At 41.8% G+C, this 22,136-nt stretch overlaps 1 protein-coding gene across 2 annotated transcripts in view; it reads right to left on the bottom strand.

Annotated features, from left to right (window-relative positions):
* The window catches only part of SNX25 (sorting nexin 25), a 421,458-nt gene extending 402,331 nt beyond the window's left edge, over nucleotides 1–19,127 (bottom strand). For both annotated transcript variants that reach the window (XM_029586797.1, XM_029586849.1), the window contains exon 1: nucleotides 18,465–19,127. In XM_029586797.1, the coding sequence (XP_029442657.1) occupies nucleotides 18,465–18,860 (396 nt within the window). In that variant the 5' untranslated portion in view covers nucleotides 18,861–19,127. The remainder of the gene's footprint in view (nucleotides 1–18,464) is intronic.
* Nucleotides 19,128–22,136: the final 3,009 nt, after the last annotated feature.

Raw genomic sequence — 22,136 nt, 5'->3', positions numbered from 1 at the left:
TAAAACAAGAAGAGTTCAAAACATTCACACACTTGACATCAAAAAGGAAACTAAAAAGGAAGAAAAGGCGATTTAGAAGGCCAGATGTACTAAAGTTATTATCCATTCTGTGTCAAAGGGGGAAATTCTTAGTACATCTATAGTAGCACAAGGAATGAGAGATGCTGCTTCAGTCATTTTGTAATTGTAGGACTTTTTTCCTTATATGTTTGCGATGGTTTTATGTTACTCATAATTAGATTGTTTTAAATTCTATTTTGCCTTGATGTTACTTCAAAAATGGCGAGACATCAAATAATGAAATAAAAATCCAACCTATGGGACCTCAAAAGTTCATTCTTGCATCTTAGATCCACTAAACTATGTGAAATCATGCCATTTGCTGAACTTAAATGAAAAACTGAAAAAGGAAGCAATAATGCTTTTTATATGGTTTTACAAGCTTAGCCATCAGCATTATTACTGTGATCCAATTAAAGGATAGCAATTGACACAGAGCAGTAAAGGAATACTCTAAAGCCAGAAACAACACATTTCACTAATTGATCCATGTACATCTCTATTTTTACAACAATTATGCAAGAAGCCAAGTTGATCCAAGAACTGTTCACAAGCAGAGCCTAGGCATGGCCTCTACACATCAGTATTCCATCAATGATTAAACCACAACAAGTTAAAGTAAGACTTAATGGAGATGAGTGTTGACAATCACAAAACCTGAAAGGGAAACAGATATACAACACAAATATAAATGCATGGCTCTTTAAAAGGATATACAGTACCTGCATGACCTGGAGAGAAGATGGATAAAGAACTCTGAACAGAAAAGCTGGCTGTCATTCCTAAGTACTCAAGCTCTATTTGCCTCCGTGTTTGCTAATGAGGATGTTGGGGAGATACAAGTTCCTGAGATGGTTTTCAGGGGTAATGAGTCAAACGAACTGAACGAAATCACTGTGAACCTGGAAGATGTAGTAGGCCAGATTGACAAACTAAAGAGTGGCAAATCACCTGGACTGGATGGTATGCATCCTAGGGTTCTGAAGGAACTCAAAAATGAAATTTCTGATCTATTAGTTAAAATTTGTAACCTATCATTAAAATCATCCATTGTACCTGAAGACTGGAGGGTGGCCAATGTAACCCCAATATTTAAAAAAGGCTCCAGGGGCGATCCGGGTAACTATAGACCAGTGAGCCTGACTTCAGTGCCAGGAAAAATAGTGGAAACTATTCTCAAGATCAAAATCGTAGAGCATATAGAAAGACATGATTTAATGGAACATAGTCAACATGGATTTACCCAAGGGAAGTCTTGCCTAACAAATCTGCTTCATTTTTTTTTAAGAGGTTAATAAACATGTGGATAAAGGTGAACCAGTAGATGTAGTGTATTTGGATTTTCAGAAGGCGTTTGACAAAGTCCCTCATGAGAGGGTTCTAAGAAAACTAAAAAGTCATGGGATAGGAGGCGATGTCCTTTCATGGATTACAAGCTGGTTAAAAGACAGGAAAAAGAGAGTAGGATTAAATGGTCAATTTTTTCAGTGGAAAAGGGTAAACAGTGGAGTGCCTCAGGGATCTGTACTTGGACCGGTGCTTTTCAATTAATTTTATATATATATATATATATATATATATATATATATATATATATATATATAAATGATCTGGACAGGAATACGATGAGTAAAGTTATCAAATTTGCGGATGATACAAAATTATTCAGAGTAGTTAAATCACAAGTAGACTGTGATACATTACAGGAGGACCTTGCAAGACTTGAAAATTGGGCATCCAAATGGCAGATGAAATTTAATGTAGACAAGTGCAAGGTGTTGCATATAGGGAAAAATAACCCTTGCTGTAGTTACACGATGTTAGGTTCCATATTAGGAGCTACAACCCAGGAAAAAGATCTAGGCATCATAGTGGATAATACTTTATTTATAGATTCTTTTATACCGCGGTACGTATAGACATACATCACCTCGGTTTACAGTGAAACAATAAATTAGCAACAGGCTTTACATGTAACAGTTTAAAAAACAGTAAAACATTTAACAGCAACAGGCTTTACAGAAACAAGGGTTTTAAAGATAATATGCATACATCATTAAATATCAAACAATAAAATATAACCATGTATTTCGCAGGAGCAAATTAACTGTCAGCAGCGAGACCAATGTCACATTGAATACAATAGCCTAAATTGAGTAACAGTGGGGGGGTATGGAATAGCAGAATGTAAATACAAAATGCGAGGAAAAGAACTTGGAGTCAGTGAGGAATAATAAGGGATAGCTGAATTTTTAGGTTAGATGAGATTCATAGAGTGAATGCTTGTTCAAACAACCATGTTTTAAGGTTTTGTGACAGGATTCAAGACGCAGATCCAACGGCATGTTGTTCCAGATTTTGATACCCGCTATGGAGAATGATCGGTCTATGGTGGAAACGTGTTTGATGTGTTTTAGTGGATGGACAGCTAATTTCGCTTGGTGAATATTTCTAATTGGTCTGTTGGAGGTGCGAAAAATGAGCTGATCAGAGAACCATTGCATCTCTTGGTTGTGAATTGATTTGTGGATGAGTGAGAGAACTTTAAAAGTAATTCTGAAGGATACGGGTAGCCAATGTAGGAACATGAGTGCTGGAGTAATATGTTCATGCCGTCGAGTATTAGTAATTAAACGAGCAGCGGCATTCTGCAACATCTGAAGAGGTTGAATTGTGCTTTTAGGGAGACCCAGTAGTAGTGCATTACAATAGTCAATCTTTGGTAGAATTGTGGCTTGTAACAGAGTCCGGAAGTCCTGAGGATGTAATAACGGTTTAATTCTTTTCAATGTATGTAACTTGAAGAAGCCACTCTTGATTGTGGTTGAGATGAAATTGTTCAAAGTAAGGTGATTATCAATAATGACCCCAAGGCTGCGGACCTGCTTTAGCTTGGTATGGTCTGTTGTTGAGGAAGGATCATGTTGCGTGTTGGTTGAGGTGTTCTTGTGTGGTGTTATGAGTAGTTCAGTCTTGTTGGTGTTGATTGCAAGAAAGAAACTTTAAAATCGTTGGCTCAGTGTGCTGCAGCAGTCAGTCAAAAAAGCAAATAGAATGTTAAGAATTAAGAAGGGAATGGTTAATAGAACGGAAAATGTCATAATACCTCTATAATTGCTCCATGGTGAGACCATAATGCCTCTATAATCGCTCCATGGTGAGACCGCACCTTGAATACTGTGTACTATTCTGATCGCCGCATCTCAAAAAAGATATAGTGCGATGGAGAAGGTACAGAGAAGGGCAACCAAAATGATAAAGGGGATGGAACAGCTTCCCTATGAGGAAAGACTGAAGAGGTTAGGGCTGTTCAGCTTGGAGAAGAGATGGCTGAGGGGAGATATGATAGAGGTCTTTAAGATCATGAGAGGTCTTGAACCAGTAGATGTGACTCGGTTATTTTCACTTTCGAATAATAGAAGGACTAGGGGTCATTAGCAAGTAGCACATTTAAGACTAATCAGAGAAAAATCTTTTTCACTCAACACACAAAGCTCTGGAATTTGTTGCCAGAGAATGTGGTTAGTGCAGTTAGTGTAGATGGGTTCAAAAAAGGTTTGGATAAGGTCTTGGAGGAGAAGTCCATTAACTTCTATTAATCGAGTTTACTTAGGGAATAGCCACTGCTATTAATTGCATCAGTAGCATGGGATCTTCTTAGTGTTTGGGTACTTGTCAGGTTCTTATGGCCTGGTTTTGGCCTCTGTTGGACACAGGATGCTGGGCTTGATGGACCCTTGGTCTGACCCAGCATGGCAATTTCTTATGTTCTTGTTTTTTTGTTTTTTGTTTTTTTTTAATAGAGAGAAAGTCTGAGCTACTTCTCAACTAAGGAACAAGCTTAGCCACTTGTAAAAAACATATCACCTGTGCCTGAATTAAAAGGCAGCAAACAGATTACCATCTAGACTTTAATATTTTTAATATAAATTACTGCAAAATAAAGATTTTAATTAAAATGCTAACTTGCACATTTAATCGTGCTTTCCACCCACCGGGGATGGTCATAATAAAAATAAAAAATAAAAATAAAGACCCACACCAAAAACTTCTTCCAGGGAAAGCGAAAAGTGTTTTAAAATGTTATTTTGAAAAGGTAGTGCTGCTGCGAAAAAGTCTTCAGGCTTTATATTCTTACAGCTATTTCTTTGATAAATTTCAAATAATTGCCCTTTCCCATTTAAGTAATGACTCAAAAGATGAATAAGTCATTGGCTAGAGATACTAAAGCAAGACTTCCCAAATTTATTTTTTTACCAATGTGACCCGACTTTAGCACTTGAAAATTCATACGACCCCAGAGGATGACCAAAAAAATAAGTTAGCAGGTGTGTGGTTCCCCTTCAACAATCACTCCACTCGCACGTCCCCACTCTCCAGCTAACCCCGCCCCCCCCAACCTCATTTCCTCTCACTTTCTCAGCCCAATCCCTCCTCCATCCTTTTACATATCTCCCCCAGCTGATTCTCTCATCCCCAAACCCTTCTTATAACCCAGATGTCCTCTATCATACCCTCCTTCTCAACTCATCCTCTCAGCTTCCAGAGTCACCCTCTTCCCCTTCAGTCTTTCACATTTTCTCCCCCAGCTGATCCTTCTCAAACCCACCATTTCTCACAACCCCCAGTTGATCTTCTATTACTCCCTCCTCCCACAAACTATCCCTGCCCATTTTATTCAGCCCTCACTCCATCTAATCTCTCCCTTTAAATACCCTTTTCCCAACAACCTTTTGGCCAGAATCCCTAGCAATATTTTCCTTTGGGCTCTGGGTCAAAGGTGGATGACAAATGGTGGGAAAAGATGGCAAGTTGGTAACAAGAATAACATTCTCTTAGGCAGGGTTCAGTGATGGATGAATAGAGACGAGAGTAGCAGTGCCAATCTCCTCTAACCCATGCAGCTCTCTCTCTCTGGCTGGTCTTGAGCCTCGCCAGCATTAATAAAAGTCAGCATGGGGGGTGGGGTCTGCGGATTAACGCAAGATCATGAGTACTGCAATAGCCTTGATTCCTCTTTGTTCAGGGCTTCCTGTTACATCAGAAACTCATGCAAGGGCAGTGCATTTGCAGGGCCTGTGAGCATGTCCTGGCTCACAGTTGCCACATCAACTTCTACTACTAATGCTGCTGGCTTCTGAAGAGTGCTGCAATTTGAGGCACTCGAGACGCCAACTGAAGGTTTTGTGGCTCCATTTGGGGTCCCAACCTACAGTCTGGGAAGCCCTCAAGATTTTCTCCCTTCGTTTATGGAGGAAATTTAGTGTACAACTCATGACAAAACAAAATTAAACAATCATAACATCACTTGGGGGATGGGGGGAAATCAAGCAGGGATTATGAGAAATGCTTCACTTAAAATACAAGTCTTGAACAGAGAACAGTGAAAAATAATGGTAAGTAAATTGCTTTTTGTCTTTTTTCAACTACAGCATTAAGAATTCTTCATTAATGAGCATTTCTGGTACTTCGATTTCTCTAAGTGTATTATGTATTCTAAAGCAACCCAGCACTCTGCTACCACAGATCTTCAGAAGCGCTTATCATAAAGAATACTAAAAATAATTTCCTAATGGAAGCACTGGGATGCTGCATACAAGAAGCATCTGGTACTATTCCAAGTTCGAAGCACTACTGCAAAACTGCAAGGAGAGTCTAACAGAAGCAGTTCGTGCCAAGCATTCAAAGAGTGGAACCTCAGCATGCTAGTGCCAAATGGAATAAATATAAACGTATATATACATATTGTGCTAACATTAAAAACTTTCTAAATTCAACAAGATTTAGGGCTGGATAAGCAGAGGTCTGCATTTGATACATTGTCACAAGATTAACTAGACTCATTGATTAGGATAGGGGGTACTGTACTAAAATGATTCTCTTATCTTACTGGTCAGGTATTCCAAGTCAGAGTTAATGACTGCATGTTTGAGGGTCAGCCTTTGGTTATTGGAGTTCCAACTTTATCAGCCACTCTGTTTACATTTGAACCTGGCTCCTTTAAGTAGGTTGCTTAGGTCTTTTGTGATATTCAAATTTTATGCAGATGACATTCAGCTTATTTTTCTAGTTGTTGCTATAATACAATCACTCAAATGACTTTACAAAAAGTAAAAAGCTGGATGGTTAAAAGCAAAATTAGTTTAAATACATCCGGAATAGAGCTGTTGTGGGATAGGTGAAATTTGCTACCTGAAGACATGCTTCCATTTTTAATAAATGAAGAATCATCTTTTTTTTTTTCAAAATGTGTTATTGTGGTTCGATAAAAACATGATACAATAAAGCATGCATATACATGACAACGTAAACTTTCTATATACAAGAAACATTATAGCAGTCTTCACCATACCATTAATCAAAAATAATTCCCCCCCCCAGGTGAAACCCCCTCCAACCAGACATCCAGTCCACATGCACATCTACTCATCCATCCTGACCCCTAACCCTGATCTTTAGAAAAGGAAGGTTAACAAGGACTTCCGGCGATGACATCTTCCTGAGCAGAGGTCTATGCTCCGATATCCTCAGGGGTCCATGCCCTTTAAACTGTTAAAGTTCACAAGTTCTCCCTAGTCCTCCCTGTATTTTCTACCTTGACTTGCAGTAAGCATCAGCGGCACATTTTTCCATCTTACCTCGCATCATGACGAGTCGAGGAAGGAAGACAACTCCGGATAAGACAACCATTTCGGAGGATAAGATGGCAGCCGAGCTCACCCCTATAACAGATGGCGTTTCAGAAATTTTGCTTATGGAGATTGCAAAAGCTGTGTCGGCTGCTTTGAATGATAAACTTCAGAGACTACAATCATTGCTTGATGAACTTCATGACAAATGGGCACGCAATCAGTCATGGATAGTAGTGATGGATGAGCGAGTCGCACGCCAACAAGACAGGCAAGAACAGGCCGAATCCAGCATGGCAGCCCTGCGTGCAAAAAATCTAGAACTGGATGAGGAACTTGATGAACTAGAAAATCACTCCAGGAGAAATAACATTCAGGTAGTGGGCTTGCCAGAATCACTACAAGTGGATGCACAACACCCTCAGCGTAACCGTCACTGCAAGATCTATAATGGAGGAGAGGGCTCATCGCTTGAGCCCCCCTGTAGACTCTAACCGCAGACTGCAGCAATCCATTGCCCATCACATGAACAAACATAATATAGTCCAGGCACACCGCAAGAAGAGGGAGTTACAGTATGAAGGACATAAAATTCTACTATTTCCTGACTTCTCTGCTAAAGTACTGGCTGTTCGCAGGGAGATGACGCCATACTGCATTCAACTTTGCAATAAAAGGATCTGGTTCCCCTTCAATTTCCCGCTTGCCTGCGAGTCTATCATCATGGGGAATATAAAGTTTTCACCACAAAAGACGAGACACGCACATTCTTGGAAGTACTGTAAAATATCTGTGTGTGCCCAACTCGTCAATATAGATTTCCAAGTCAAGCCATATGTTTGGATGGAGCTGTATTTGGGGCCAAACACCCTCTCACATGGGGGCTGAACAGTTTATCAAGGTCGGTTGCGGACCCCTGGAGCACAAGAGTCCCTGGTCTAGCGTGGTCAACAGCATCGGAGATTGCCTTCACCAGTAGAGGATCATCTTCACCATAGGGTCCCGATGTGCAAACTTGGATACAAAGTCCCAGTTCTTTGTATCCAAGTTTGATCACCCTGGTTCAATGTAAGGCATTCTCATGTCATGGTCTTTTTGTTAGAATGTAAACCGAAATGATTGGTAACTCTGTTACTTGAATATCGGTATATAAAAGTGCTAAATAAATAAATAGGGTCTGGACTAGGGCTCAGGATTTAGAGCTTTTGGGATTGAGTTGTAGCTTTCTGGGGCATATGGATGTGGTATAATGTATGAATGTGAGTGTTTGAGCATGTGCATGGTACACAGTGGGGTCGATGATAATGATTTTTCAGGTGGAAAAATACTTGGGGCTTTCTTTGGAAGTAATCTGGCAGCGTACAGGGGGAGTGTCTGCTGGGAACTCTCTCTGTTGCAGTTTGGTGAGAAACCATAAAATTTCATATCTATTCTTACTATTGGATCTCTCAACATAGCAGGCCTAAATTATCCTATTAAAAAGGAAGAAAATGTTGCAGCATCTTAAATGGAAAAACATAACAGTGGCCTTTTTACAAGAAACACACTGTCGGCCATAGAGCACCAGAAGCTCAAAAGGGAGTGGGTTGGGCATGATTTGTATTCTTCTCTCTCTTCCAGCCAACAGGGTGTTGCCATTTTGATAGCCAAATCTCTCAATTTCACCTTTGAGGGCACAACCTCTGATGCAGAAGGAAGATATGTAATTGTAAGTGGAATATTGCAAAGGCTTAAAGTCTTATTAATGTTTACACCCCTAACAACTATTCACATCGGTTTTTTTCTCAGCTGACTACCAAATTGGCTTCTTGGAATGAATACACTTTATTAATGAGGAGAGATTTCAATATAACTGACAACCGAAGTATAGATTGCAAACCCCCCAAAAACAAATCAAGCAAAAAATGGCATGTTATCTATGTAAGGATCTACAATTAATTGATGTTTGGCGTGCTGCCCACTTGGAAGAGGCGGGTTTCACACATTACTCCCACTAGATTGGATTATTTACTATTCTCGGAAACTTTGTACTCTATATAGAGTATTGTACTATAGATCCCATAGCCTTTTCGGACCACAATATTGTGCTATGCCGTTTGGAGCTTTCTCCTGATGTTCAGCCCTCTAAAAGGTGGAGAATTTCCCCAATTTGCCCCCTTTTTCAAAGAGAAGTGGGATGAATACAAATCTTGCAACAATACTGTAGATGTAGATATTACTTTATGGAACACTGCAAAGGCAATTTTAAGAGGTCACATTCTGGCCTTTTCCACACACAAAAAAAAAAATAAATATCACCAAGACCTTCTTGATCTTACAAAAAAAAATAATCTCCCTTAAACAAGCACATATACAAACATTAGATGATTCCATCAAAAAGGAACTGATGCAAGCAAAACAATAGATGAATACTCTCCTCATGGCAAAGACACAATGTAATCTGTGTTATAAGTTTAAATTACATCAGTGGGGAAATAAATCAGGGATGTTACTCGCAAGACTAGTCAAGGGCAGCAGAGGACCGCAGGGTTTGATAAAAGGTTTGCAAGTTAACTATGGTTTTACTACATGAACTCCAGAAATTTTGTCCACCTTCGTTAATTTTCAGGAAATACGTTCTTCCGTGCATTCCTCCACCCCAAGCAAGGATGATTTTTTTTCTTAAAGGGATGGCAGTTCCGTGGTTTTCTGAGGAGGCTAGGCAATACCTGGAAGCCCCCATCAAACAAGAGGTGGTAATCGGGGGTCTTACGTATCCAGAGTTTTATAAATTACTGGGGCAACACTGATACCATGTGATATACACATGTTTCAGGCAGCGAAAACTAGGGGCAGAACAAAATGTTGCCACTATAGTTTTAATCCCCAAGCCAGGTAAAAAAGCGGAATCTCCGGATGGCTATAGGCCCATATTGTTGTTGAATCAGGATATAAAAATATTAGCGGCAGTGTTGGTAGCTTGTTTAAACCAGGTAATACAGGTTGCACATCGGAACCAAACTGGATTTATTAAAGGCTGACTTTCAGGTTTCCAACTTAAGGCCATTTTAGCTTTGCAGGCTCCCTTGCATAACAACCCTGATGGCATGTTGTTCAGTCTAGATGCCGCTAAGGCATTTGACTGTGTGAATGGCCTTATTTATTATGGTCCCTAGATAGGTTTTGGTGTTGGGGAAGAAATTATTGCATGGGTTCGATTACTTCCAACCACAAGCCCAAACCCTGGTTAATGAAGTGCTCTCAGAGTTTTTCCTCCTGGGTAGGGGTACCCATCAAGGGTGCCCTTTGCCCCCTCCTCTTTTTGTCCTTTCATTGGAGCCATTGGCTATGAAACTGCGCAATTTGGAGCCTTATCAAGGAATTCTATTACACCATCAACAGGTAAAATTGGGGCTGATCGCAGACGACGTGATGCATTTTATCAGAAATCTGTGGGAAGTGTTGAAGGATATACTGCAGATTACATCCTTGTTTGGTTCTTTTGCGGAACTACATTTGAATTACCATCTGATGTCTTGCCCCTTGTTGTCTCTTTGCCACGCAGGTGATCTGACCCCTTTCCTTTAAGTTGGGCCCCCATTTCTCTACACTATTTGGGAATCCGGTTAGATGCTCAAAATAGGAATTTGTATGATGTAAATATTACTCCTGTAGTTGAAAAATCAAAGCTTCAGCTTCGTCGTTGGAAAGATCTCCCTTTATCTTTTCTGGGGAGATGCGCTCTAGTTAAGATGGTAATCCTTCCAAGGTTTCTCTATTGTCTTCAAATGTTCCCTATTTGGCTGAAGGAGAACAATATAAGAGCTTTTAGATCAATGGTTCGGTCAATCATATGGGGGAGGAAGCAGGCCAGAGTTAAATTTGATACGTTTTGGCTGGACAAGGGGCTGGGTGGGGGTAACACTATCTGATTTTCACCTCTATAATATTGCTCGCCTTATGTGCCAAATACATGATTGGGCCGCGGGACATACTAAATTTCTTGGGAGCCTGGCAGCAATTGCCATCTGCAGCTATGCGAGAGATCCAATTCAAAAATTACTACATAGGGTTTATTTGTCTAGAATGCAATGTGTTAAAATGCAACTTTGGGACTCTGATCGCTGTTTTAAGTGCAATACTCAAGCGGAGACTGTCATATGTTTACTGGCTGTCCCAAATTGAATAGTTACTGGACACAAATCCGGGGACTTGTGGAAAAAGCTCTTGGCCGATCAGTTTCCTGCTCGGGGGCTCTATTTTATTTAGAACTGTCAAGTGATGAAGCTGCCCTCCCTAAAGGGGGTGGATAAGTCCTCTCAATTACATTGGTTTTGGCCAAGAACCATGTCCTACTTCGCTGGAACTCAGACTTTTTACCTTCGGTTCATGACAACAGGCGGCCCAGCTGGAATTACTGCAGAAAAAGTCAATATGGCACCCCAATCGCCTGCTATTACTGAAAGACTATTTTCTTCTGTGGAAGAAAGTTTCCACCTCATTGTAAGATGTTATATTATCGCAGCCCAGAGGGAATGAGCGTATGTATGGTGTGTGAATGGGGTGCATGGGGGGGGTGTGAAAACCAATTTCTTACTAGAAAATGAAACCCAAGAGACAAATGTCATTTGCATACCCTGCCATGTCTTTAATAGTGATTCCTGTGCTTACCATGTTTCTCACGTGCTATCATTCAATACTCAGTGTTCTCTTTGGTTTCAATAAGATATTTAAAAAAAAAAAACAAAAACAAAAAGGTTAACCTCCAAAGCCTTTTTTCACTGTCCATACCATGGAATATCCCACCTTTTGTAACGTGGTGTGATCATTTACAGACATTATTAAAAAAAACAAAAAAAAAAACCCCAACATTTCCATACTTGAATATATTCTACAGGCACTCTTCCAGCCAAGAGCATCAAACCTTTCCATTTACGTAACAGAAATCATGTTTTCCCACCACATAAATGGAGAACTGTCATTTATCCATTCCCTGAGATTGCAATAACACGCCACAAATAAGGTTACACAAGAAATAAAGAATGCCCTTTAGAAATAGCAGGTAAGGTAGTCTGTAACGCCCGCACATCCCTTATATCCTCTTCTGTTACAAGTGAGGAATCTCAGAATGTTTTAGATTTCAGGTTTACTTTTAAATCACAATTTAAGGTTCTAAAAGCAGCCTTTTTAAGCCGAGAAAGGTACCTAAGACTTTTAACCAATTTTGTTAAAATGATTTTAGAATGGTGGCGCAGAGGCTAATTTTATCCACATCAGATTATTGTAATGCATTATATTTCAGTCTCCCTAAGAAATATTTTATTAAGGTTCTTCAGTTAGTAAAAAATGCCACTGCTCTGATGATTCTGGGTGTCAGTAGAAAGAAGACATCACTCCAATTCTAAACGAAGCTCCATTGGCTCCCAAGAGCCAATCAAGCAAAATGTTTTACGTTTTTAAGGATGATGGTCAGAGTACCTCAGCAGGGTTTTAATACTTTAAGTAAAAACTAGTCTTACAGTTAACCTGACTTGTTTAAATCAGATAAAAACATGAGCCCAAATGAATGAAGTATAAGGAGATCAGAATGTCTACACCTTTTTTTATTATAGCAGCTTAAGATATAGTCTCATTTTAGATAGACAGCAAATCACAGTTACAATGTTATGAAAAATACTTGTGCATGTCCTTATTCCTACTTATTTCTATATTTTTCATCCACTTATATCCTAGAAGTGCTAGGCAAAACTTGCACTTTAACTACTCAGCTTGTAAGCAGGTGTTTGCCAACTTTACATTGATCAAGAGTGCTGAAGATGTCTAGACAGCTTCAGCTGTTTGCAGCAGTCAGTAGTCTTGGTTGACCTTTGGCACAGGAGGGCAGTCAACTGTATCCCAGCTGACACCACAGTCCCAAGGCAGCAGTCTCAGAGAACTTACAGAAGGCTCTATAAGTTATTTGCAGGCAGGAACAAAATGTTAGTTTGGCTTGCAAATGCACACGCAAGGATGGTTCGGCAGGTACTCCAAAGTTAGCGGAGCCGGACGGAAAGCTCAGATTCAAAGTTTGGGCTGGAGATTTCATTCAAAGTTCTTTGTTATTCAGCCACCTTTATGGCTACTTCTTCTGGCTCTCATCAGGGCTTCATGCACATGATCTGAAAGTTAATACTGTGATTGGATAATACCACAACCCATTGGTTTCCGGTATTGCTTTTTCTTAGTTGGTACACACACAGATTTCACATAATGGTGACGTACTGGAAATCATCTGGTCAACTGAAATGGGCCTCTCGACTGGATGCAAAGTTGTCAAGGCCAAAAATTTCAGCTTCTACCAGCTGAACTGTAAAATGAAGATATTGTTCTACATGAACCAGGTTTCTTTTCTTCCATGCATTTTCACTGGCATTCACATTAAAACTGTAAGGACCATCAAATGTCACTCAGCTTCCATTTTACATTGCTCAGCCTGCACTCATTTTGCTTCACAGTTGCACACTCCTTTCTAGGGTGACTAGCTAGTCCCTAGAGTACCTTATACTCCTTCACTTAGTTTACGTTCAACCAAAAGAAATTAGTTGTCCCCTCAGATAGGTAATATAGATGGCACTTTGTTCAAGCTAGGGCCTTTTCAGTTGTTGGTCCAGCCCTATGAATCAGCTGCCATTGAATCTCATGTTATGAGACCAATGTACCAAAGTTTCAGAAGGGGTTCAAAACCTATTTAAATAAAGCATTTTTATTGACTGCTAATTGACTGATATTTTAATGATACTGTTTGAACCATCAGATGAAGTTATAAAATGTAAAGGGCATGTCTTGTCTATATAGTTTGTGTACACAAAATGTTTTGCTATTGCATATAATCTGCTACGTACTACATTTAAAATAGTGTAATATAAATGTCAAATTTTTTATGCCCACAGAAGAAAAAAATACGTTTATAAATCTGACACCACTTTCAAGCTCTTGCCAAGGGCCTCCAGCAATCTACCTCTGCTCCTGTGGCTGCTTGATATCACACTGCTGCTCCAAAGACTCAACAGAAATGTTATACAGGTTGCATCCTCTCCTCCACTAAGCTACCAAACCAATCTACACTCCCTGCCACTCCTCTGTGGCAGCAGATTTCACACTTTCTCCCTGGCAGCCATAGCATGAGGTGGGGGGGGGGGGGGGGGGAGGGAGGATTGTGTGTAATGGGCTGAGACACACCACAGACTCCAAGCAGGTCACCACCTCTTCAGGCCCACCAGCAGCACACACTCCTGATGCAGAGCCAGGAACATGGACTATAAAAATCTATACAGGGCTGATAAGAACATAAGAACATGCCATATTGGGTCAGACCAAGGGTCCATCAAGCCCAGCATCCTGTTTCCAACAGTGGCCAATCCAGGCCATAAGAACCTGGCAAGTACCCAAACACTAAGTCTATTCCATGTTACCATTGCTAATGGCAGTGGCTATTCTCTAAGTGAACTTAATAGCAGGTAATGGACTTCTCCTAAAAGAACTTATCCAATCCTTTTTTAAACACAGCTATACTAACTGCACTAACCGCATCCTCTGGCAACAAATCCCAGAGTTTAATTGTGCGTTGAGTGAAAAAGAACTTTCTCCGATTAATTTTAAATGTGCCCCATGCTAATTTCATGGAGTGCCCCCAAGTCTTTCTAGTATCCGAAAGAGTAAATAACCGATTCACATCTACCCGTTCTAGACCTCTCATGATTTTAAACACCTCTATCATATCCCCCCCTCAGTCGTCTCTTCTCCAAACTGAAAAGTCCTAACCTCTTTAGTCTTTCCTGAGGGGAGCTGTTCCATTCCCCTTATCATTTTGGTAGCCCTTCTCTGTACCTTCTCCATCGCAACTGTTCTCATGAAAACCTCTAATCCAGCTCTGAATGCACATTTGTTCTAGACCCATTTCTACTTGTATTCACACTAGACAAAAGATAAATATCAAGTTAATCCTGGAATAAACTAGTCGCATCCAATGAAGTGATTTCATTCCTGTGATTAGTTATTGCAGGAGCAACTATTCAGGGCTGGATTTACTTTTAACTTTTGCCTAGGCACAGAAATAGTGAATGGAGTATTCCCCAAAAATGCAGGTATGGGAATGTGGGTGGTTTTTTTTGCCTTGGCTGTACTCTGACAAGTACTGCTCAGCGTGAGCAGCAGCGCCCCATTGCAAACTCCCTGAAAAGCACAGAATGGGCTGTTGGAGATTCTAGTTTATTGTGCACCAAATGCCACCAGCCCATCCATGTGCTTTTACAGGCCATTGCAATATAGACGAGCGGAAAACGGGCACTCATGATTGAGCGCCCACTCTTAAGGCGTGCCAATGCACCTCTCTGGGGCGCCCAATGTAATATTTAAATGGGCTACCATGGTATAAAGGAGGCACAAAGGGAAACTGTGCACCTCTTTGGCAGAAGGCGCCCAGAAGAGGTGGCTGTCAGCTGGTTAGGAAAACGGATGCTCAATTTTACAAACGTCCATTTTCCAAACCTGTGCACAACCATGGGTTAGGAAAATGGGTAATTGTTAACTGAACGTCCATTTTCCTGACAACGGCACACTTAAGGTTTTTCCTTTTTCAGTTGCTCCAACTTAATATCGCCACAATATTAAGATTTAGGAACTACAGAAAAGCAGTATTTTCTGCTTTTTTTGTAAACTTTTTGGAATCCTCAAGAATTAAATGCCTGTGCAGGGCAGGCGTTAATTTTTTAGGATAAAAATGTGTGCGTCGGGTGCACTTTTTTTTTTGCATTAGGGGAAATAGCTAATAGCCTCATCAACATGAATTTACAAGTAATGAGCCCTATTAGCTATGTGCTAACTCCTGTTTTGCACTGGGGGTTATGGACGCGTCCAATATCATGTTGCGCCATGCGCTGCAGCCAGCGCATGGTATTGCATCGGCCTGTTAAAGGGGTGGGATTGTCAAGGTACTGTTGCTCAAACTTAGTGGTTTTTAGCAAAAGGAGACACTGGAAGACAGAGGCAGCAGCACCCCTGCTTCACTTACGGGCCGATACAGTAAAAATGTCGCGGGAGAGCGGGTGCTCTCTTGTGCATGGGATTTTGTATTCAAATGAGGGCCCGCAGCAAAAAGAGGCGCTAGGGACACTAGCGCGTCCCTAGCGCCTCTTTTTGGACAGGAGCGGCGACTGTCAGCGGGTTTGACAGCCGACACTCAATTTTGCCGGCGTCTGTTCTCAAACCCGCAGACAGCCATGGGTTCGGAAACCGGACGCTGGCAAAATTGAGCGTCCGGTTTGCAACCCGCAAGCCATGGGCAGATTTCAAATTTTTTTTTTTTTTAACTTTCAGGACCTCCGACTTAATATCATCATGATATTAAGTCGGAGGATGCACAGAAAAGCATTTTTTTCTGCTTTTCTGTGCACTTTCCCGGTGCCCGGAGAAATTAACGCCTACCTTTGGGTAGGCGCTCATTTCTGAAAGTAAAATGTGTGGCTTGGCTGCACATTTTGTTTTCTGAATCGCACGGGAATACCTAATAGGGCCATCAACATGCATTTGCCTGATTCAAGTCTACAGCACAAACAACTTACTAATGTAGATGTGACAATCGAAACCGAACATCTATACATTCGCACACTAAGAACAAGAACAGCTGACATGACATCACAGGCTGCAAAAAAGATCAGCCAAAACATGGTCAAAGTTATTAGCTCTGCGTTGATTGTGTCACCTTATTCCCATATCTCTCTCTCTTTTGCTGTCATTTTATATCTAACCTCTCCACTCTCTCTCAAAGAAACATTATAAAAGTCAACTAATAAACTGGCCATACCTTTAAGGAAGACTAGAAAAGAATATAAATATCTTTTAGAAATATATCCATTAGAAGTTATTTTCACCAATATATTCAGCTTGACACATTAACTTCCTCAATGCAAATTCACTAACCACCAGCCAAGCATTATCTGGAACATCAGAGATCAAGTCAGATGCTCAAGTCCTAGAACTCAAGACTGTAAATATGAAAATATAACTTGAAATTCTATCACCAAATGCATTGTGTATGTGTAACAATCAGTCCACAAGATGAACATAACCCTACAGCCCCTAATGGGCTATCAGAAGTAGATATAACATTCGATCACGAGGAAAGGAGACTTGAGACAGGAAAAGGTTGACAGAATAAAAAAAGTAAAAAAAAATGAACAAAATCAAACTGTTTCCTTGCCTCTAAAAAGACAAAAATTAAATTTAAAAAAAAGATAGTAAGTTAAGAAGAAAATATTTTTTCCCTCGCTCATAAGAATTTTGGCTGATAATGCTTCTGACCTAGTCACTTCATCTTCCATTGTCTCAGGCTGATGCAAAAAGCTGAGCGTTGAAACTGTGCACTGAAAGTCAGCGCAGTTTCCTAACACACAAGTCTTTTTTTTTCCCCCAACTGTAATGCTAATGCATTGGGTGTTAAATATATGCACGAGGGGGTGGTTCAGTCCGCTACAGTCACTCTTTCAGAAAAGGGCTCTCATCAGTATGAATTAGGAAAGCTTCACACTACCACCACTGCTGTCTACATCACTAAGTGCCAGCACCGGAACCAGAAAAGTAATGGAACATTTACAATCACATACCCAGAGTGCTGTCCTTGGACACTGAAACAGTAGACAATACCATTTCATGACATCAAACCTAACTTTTTTTTCCCTCTCCCATTGCATTAATTGGGATGGTGGCTACTTCACTTCACTAGTTCAGATCTCATAAGTGATTAGTTTCATGGTTTCAGCTCTGATTCAGGCCATTAAAACTCCATTCCCTCAGCACTGGAAGCTTTACGCCACCTCTAACAGGAATAACATTTCCAATGTTAGAAAAATGGGAGTTATTCCTGCACACCTCTCTGAATTGGAAGGAAATAGCTAATGTCCTCATTAGCACTGAATTTTCATGCAAGGGCTCTAACTTGACAGTATTGTGCATCTTTTTTTTTTTAAGCAGAAAACTACTTGGTACAATTGGTAGTCAAATGTAATCTAAAAAAAATGGGTGCACAACTGCAAGTAAAAACTAGGCATCCTGTTGAAGGCACCTTATTTCATCATCCTGTTAAGATTGTAAACCCTCTGGGGATAGGGAAATACCTATGGTACCTGAATGTAATCAGCTTTAGCATGTCATGAAAGACAGAAAATACATTAAAAAAAAAAACACATCCAACTAGTTTTTCTAAATTTTTTCCACCCTTGGACGGAATGTTTGGCTCCTTTTATTCAATGTCTGTTAAAAGACTAAACACCACTCAATTACGGGATGATGACGTTTCCCCATCATTGTTTTAATAGGTCATTTATACTTACTAGACGTTTTAGAGATACGTAATACAATTTTTTTTTTTTAAGTGTACATACACTGAGAAGCCGATTAAGCCAAACCCTCATGCCTGTCAAAAGCTTTCCTGCAACCTGGGCAGGAGTCTTTCTTCAGGACATCTGGACTACTGCACTCACTGCCCCGGCCCCTGACCCAGCTCAACCACTTCCAATTAACAAGACACATACACACTGACCGAAGGTCCGATTACAAAGCGCAGCAGCAACAAAGCGAAGCGCAGCAAACTTGACCGCAACCCAGCATGCGCGCGGGTTTTGTTCACTGGCGAGCACATACCGTAAGGGAACTTCAACCAAACAAAGGAACAAACAAACAAAACGCGAACAGGAGAATTTTAAGCTCGTCGGGCCCGGCGGCCATGCGTGTAGTGGTGGCCGGCTGGAGGAAAGAGCTTACCTGGCCTCCGGGCATGCGGAGCGCCTCGCGGGGCATGCTGCGGCTCCAGGCGGCGCGGAGGTCCGGGGGCGACACGGGCTGGCCGCGGAAGAGCAGGGCCAGCAGGGTCCCGAGCAGGAAGGCAGCGAGCGCACTAACCAGGCAGAGGAGGAAGCGCGCGAGCAGCAGCGCCCCGGCGTCGCGCCGCCACAGCTGGATGCCGAAGAGCGTCAGCGCCGCCAGCCCGCCCGCCAGCAGCAGCAGGCAGCGAGGGGAGAGGGGCAGCCCGCCGCCAACGCCCGGGAGACCCGCGGCTACCGCCGCTGCCTGGCCGCCGCTTGCTTTTCTGACAGAGCCGGGCGGGCTCGGGGCTGCGGGCTCAGCTTGGCGGAGCTTCTTGCGGACGCCGGGGAACATGATGCTCCTTCCACCACCGGCGCCGCTACCGCCACTAGGCGCATCTCCCGCGCCGGCTGCGTGCTCTGGCCGACGGCTCCCCCGCAGCCTCCGCCGCCGTCGCTGCTGCGCGAGCCAAAGAGTGGTGGGAGCAGGTAGCGGCGGTCCCAGCGCATAACACGCGGGGGCGCGGGCTCGGCTGCCGGGAGACCGAGGAGGGAGGGGCTGAGGGCGGAGCGTGCGCGGCGCACAGTGGGAGGAGCACAGACAGCGCGTGGTGAGGTCGCTTAGCTCAGGCCCGGGTGACCAATCTGAAGGCTGCAGTCTAGGATTTATAGAAAAATAAGCACTTCTGCTCTTCCTTAGTGGCATGTCTCATATGTACTAATATGTTATAGTTCTTAACATCAAACACCACAGAGCAGAGCTGAAGCCAAGCAACTTAGCACGTGGCCAAATGAAAAAGGGCTTGCCCTTCGGCCCGCTGCCCGAGATAGGGCATCAAGAAGTGTGTTTAAAACATAACACCATTCTAATCTATAAATAGACACAAGTGTGATTTTTGTCCCAAAAAATGTGATCTTTATCCTCTGCCAGAACTAACCCTTAATCTTTGTTACATGAGATACAAATAAATATAAATGTTCTTATGAGAAATAAATAAATAAAGTGAGAAGCATGAGTGTAACCTCCTCTCTGGTTTATGGGCCAAGAGAACAAGGGTACACAAAGGTCCCAAAGCCAATCCTTTAGCTTTTCTTCCACTCCAATACAGTCCAGGGCCCCAGGAAATGCTTCTTTTTCCAATGGGGGGGGGGGGGGGAGGAGGCCTAAAATGGCTGGGGTGACTCAGTTTGTTCCCAGGGGGAACAGGTCTGTATTTACCTAAAGTGATGTGAGTGATACAAAAAAGTCTGGAGGTGAATGACTGTTCAAAATTAAATGTTTACTGTCAGAGCTCTAAATAGCAAATTGGCATTGCTCACATCAGTTCCTGGCTTGAAATAGGTCAAATGTACAGTTCTTCAATTTATCTGTATAAGCATCTCTCAGTATCAAGCAGGCAAACTCTCATCCTCTATGGCTTAGAAAAACAAGGTTCCCAGTCCAGCAGGTTTCTTTAGTTGTGAAAGAAAACCCCTTCCCAAATAACTGGCAAAAATAATTACAGTCTCTGCACAGGCTCCCTTAAGTGTCTCTCACCCAGGGTGAAGACTCCGTTGGGTGTCCTCAGAATAGAAATTTAGGTCTTACAGTTCTTTTCTTCAGTTGTCTCAATAGATTTTTTCATAAGAAAAATCCAGTAGCAGGAAGCACAGCAATTCTACATTTATTCCCTCGTCAGGCAGGAAGGGTGGCAAAAACCTTCTTCCTGGGAACTCAGAAAAATCTTCACAAAAAGTAAAAAAGATAAAACTCCTCTGCAGTGGGTCGCCATTTGGAATCTTCCCTACCTTCTGATCTAACTTAACTGGCAGATACCCCAAATTCCTCCAGCCAGGGGTACCAGGACTCTCACAGAAGGAGTTCTCAAAAATGACAAAAACATCCAAAAGTCTCAATCAAAAATAAAACCAGGGTTGCCAACTTTTCTGCTTATCTCGACTGGGGGAGGATGGAGAAGGGGGAGGGTCCTTCCTTATTTGCATTGTAGATCTTGCCACTTGGAATTCATATGGTATTAGGCCTACTGTTACGCATGTTGGTGTGGCCTTGGCCCTCAGAAAGCCATGAGTAAACTAAATAACAAAAATAAAAACAGAAAATATAAATTATAATACTAAAACCATACTAATAAAAATAATATTTCAAAACAGCTGATGAATAGAACATCCAATAATCAAAAAATCTAAAAGTTTAAAAAATATCCCTAATACCTATAAAATATTTTAAAACAGCAGACGCATTAAATACCATTCAATAATTAAAAAGAATAAAGGATTTAAAAAACTCCTCCTCTAGGAACTTTGGATTCCAGTCACCCTGAGATTGTTGTGGATAAGACAGAAATGGTGACATGCACAAATTTTCTTCTCTCTCTCTCAAATACAGACATTCTCTAACACTCATGTTCATTCTTATACTCACTCTCTCATATGTGCACTCACAAACAAGTCCCTGACAGTCACTCATGTTGACTCACTGACTCACACACATCCTCTCACCCTCATACATCAGGCCGATTCAGTAAAAACGCGGGAGAGCGGGCGTTCGTCCGTTCTCCCAGCGCGCGCGATACAGTATGCAAATGAGGTGGTGCGGTAGAATCGGACCACCTCCTTTTAGCCCGGTAGAATCGGACCGCCTCCTTTTAGCCCGGAGCAGCGGCTGTCAGCGGGTTTGACAGCCGACGCTCAATTTTGCTGGCGTTGGTTCTCGAGCCTGCTGACAGCCACGGGCTCGGAAACTGGACGCCGGCAAAATTGAGCGTCCGGTTTTCGGCTCGACAGCCGCGGGCCAAATTCAATTTTTTTTTTTTAACTTTTTTTACTTTTCAGGACCTCCGACTTAATATCGCCATGATATTAAGTCGGAGGGTGCACAGAAAAGCAGTTTTTATTGCTTTTCTGTGCACTTTCCCGGTGCCGGAAGAAATTAGCGCCTACCTTTCGGTCGGCGCTAATTTCTGAAAGTAAAATGTGCGGCTTGGCTGCACATTTTACTTACTGTATTCCGCGCGCATACCTAATAGGGCCCTCAACATGCATTTGCATGTTGAGAGCGCTATTAGGTGCCGCGGGTTGGATGCGCGTTTTCCTCCCCTTACTGAATAAGGGGTAAGGGAAAACGTGTCCAAGAACAGGCTAACAGTGCGCTCCGTTGGAGCGCACTGTACTGTATCAGCCTGACATAATTGCTCACTGACTTTTACATACGCTCTCTCGTTTTCATAAACTGATTCATACTCTCTCACCCTCACTCCCTTGTTTACTGACACTCACCTGCAGTCATGCTCACAGTTGCACATACTTACTGACTCATGCATTTTCACATGCACTCATTGACTCACACACGCTCTCACTCTCAGTCAAAAACAGACACATCAAATAACACCAAAGAATTAAAACTAAGGCTAAAATATTCATCTGCTCTCCATACCTGGAAACTTTAGACTCTAGTCACCCTGAGATTGTCATGGAATTTGTCAGGGATAGGAGGTACGCACAAGCTTTCTCCTTTCTCTCATATACTTTATACACGCACTCTAACATGCATATTCATTCTTACACAAACACCCTTATAATCTTTCTCACACACATGTTGACTGGCTCACAAACTCTGCCTCACACACATGTT

Source organism: Rhinatrema bivittatum, chromosome 1 (assembly GCF_901001135.1).
Source record: "Rhinatrema bivittatum chromosome 1, aRhiBiv1.1, whole genome shotgun sequence".
In the NCBI taxonomy this organism is placed as follows: Eukaryota; Metazoa; Chordata; class Amphibia; order Gymnophiona; family Rhinatrematidae; genus Rhinatrema; species Rhinatrema bivittatum.
The sequence above is the reverse complement of the archived record's forward strand: the minus strand, read 5'-3'. Positions and strand labels throughout refer to the sequence as shown.